This window comes from Antrostomus carolinensis, unplaced genomic scaffold (assembly GCF_000700745.2).
Source record: "Antrostomus carolinensis isolate BGI_N321 unplaced genomic scaffold, ASM70074v2 scaffold29059, whole genome shotgun sequence".
Taxonomy (NCBI): domain Eukaryota; kingdom Metazoa; phylum Chordata; class Aves; order Caprimulgiformes; family Caprimulgidae; genus Antrostomus; species Antrostomus carolinensis.
In genome coordinates, this window is record NW_010341078.1 from 2046 (window position 1) to 2269 (window position 224).

The 224-nt window shown below is 66.5% G+C and overlaps 1 protein-coding gene across 1 annotated transcript in view; it reads right to left on the minus strand.

Annotated features, from left to right (window-relative positions):
• PRELID1 (PRELI domain containing 1) overlaps positions 1–140 on the minus strand; it is a gene marked incomplete at its 5' end in the record, with an annotated part of 1350 nt that extends 1210 nt beyond the window's left edge. The window contains one exon of the mRNA XM_029087074.1: positions 1–140. This exon is cut by the window's left edge and continues 103 nt beyond it. Within this exon, the coding sequence (XP_028942907.1) occupies positions 1–140 (140 nt within the window).
• Between the last annotated feature and the right edge of the window lie 84 nt (positions 141–224).

Consider the following 224-nt stretch of genomic DNA (forward strand, 5'->3'; position numbering starts at 1 on the left):
GGGAAGAAGCGCCCCGCCCAGCGGGGCATCCGGTTGGTCTTGGTCAGGAGCCGCCGGGAGAGCAGCTTGTGGTCGGCTGTCACCTCCCGGTGCACGATGTCTTCGGTCAGGACATGTTTGCTGAAGTGGAGACGGCGGAGAGAACATCAAACTCTGCTCCTGGCCAACATCCCCCCCTCCCCGGGGCTGGTCATCACCGGGCACCGCGGGGGCAGGAAGAGGGC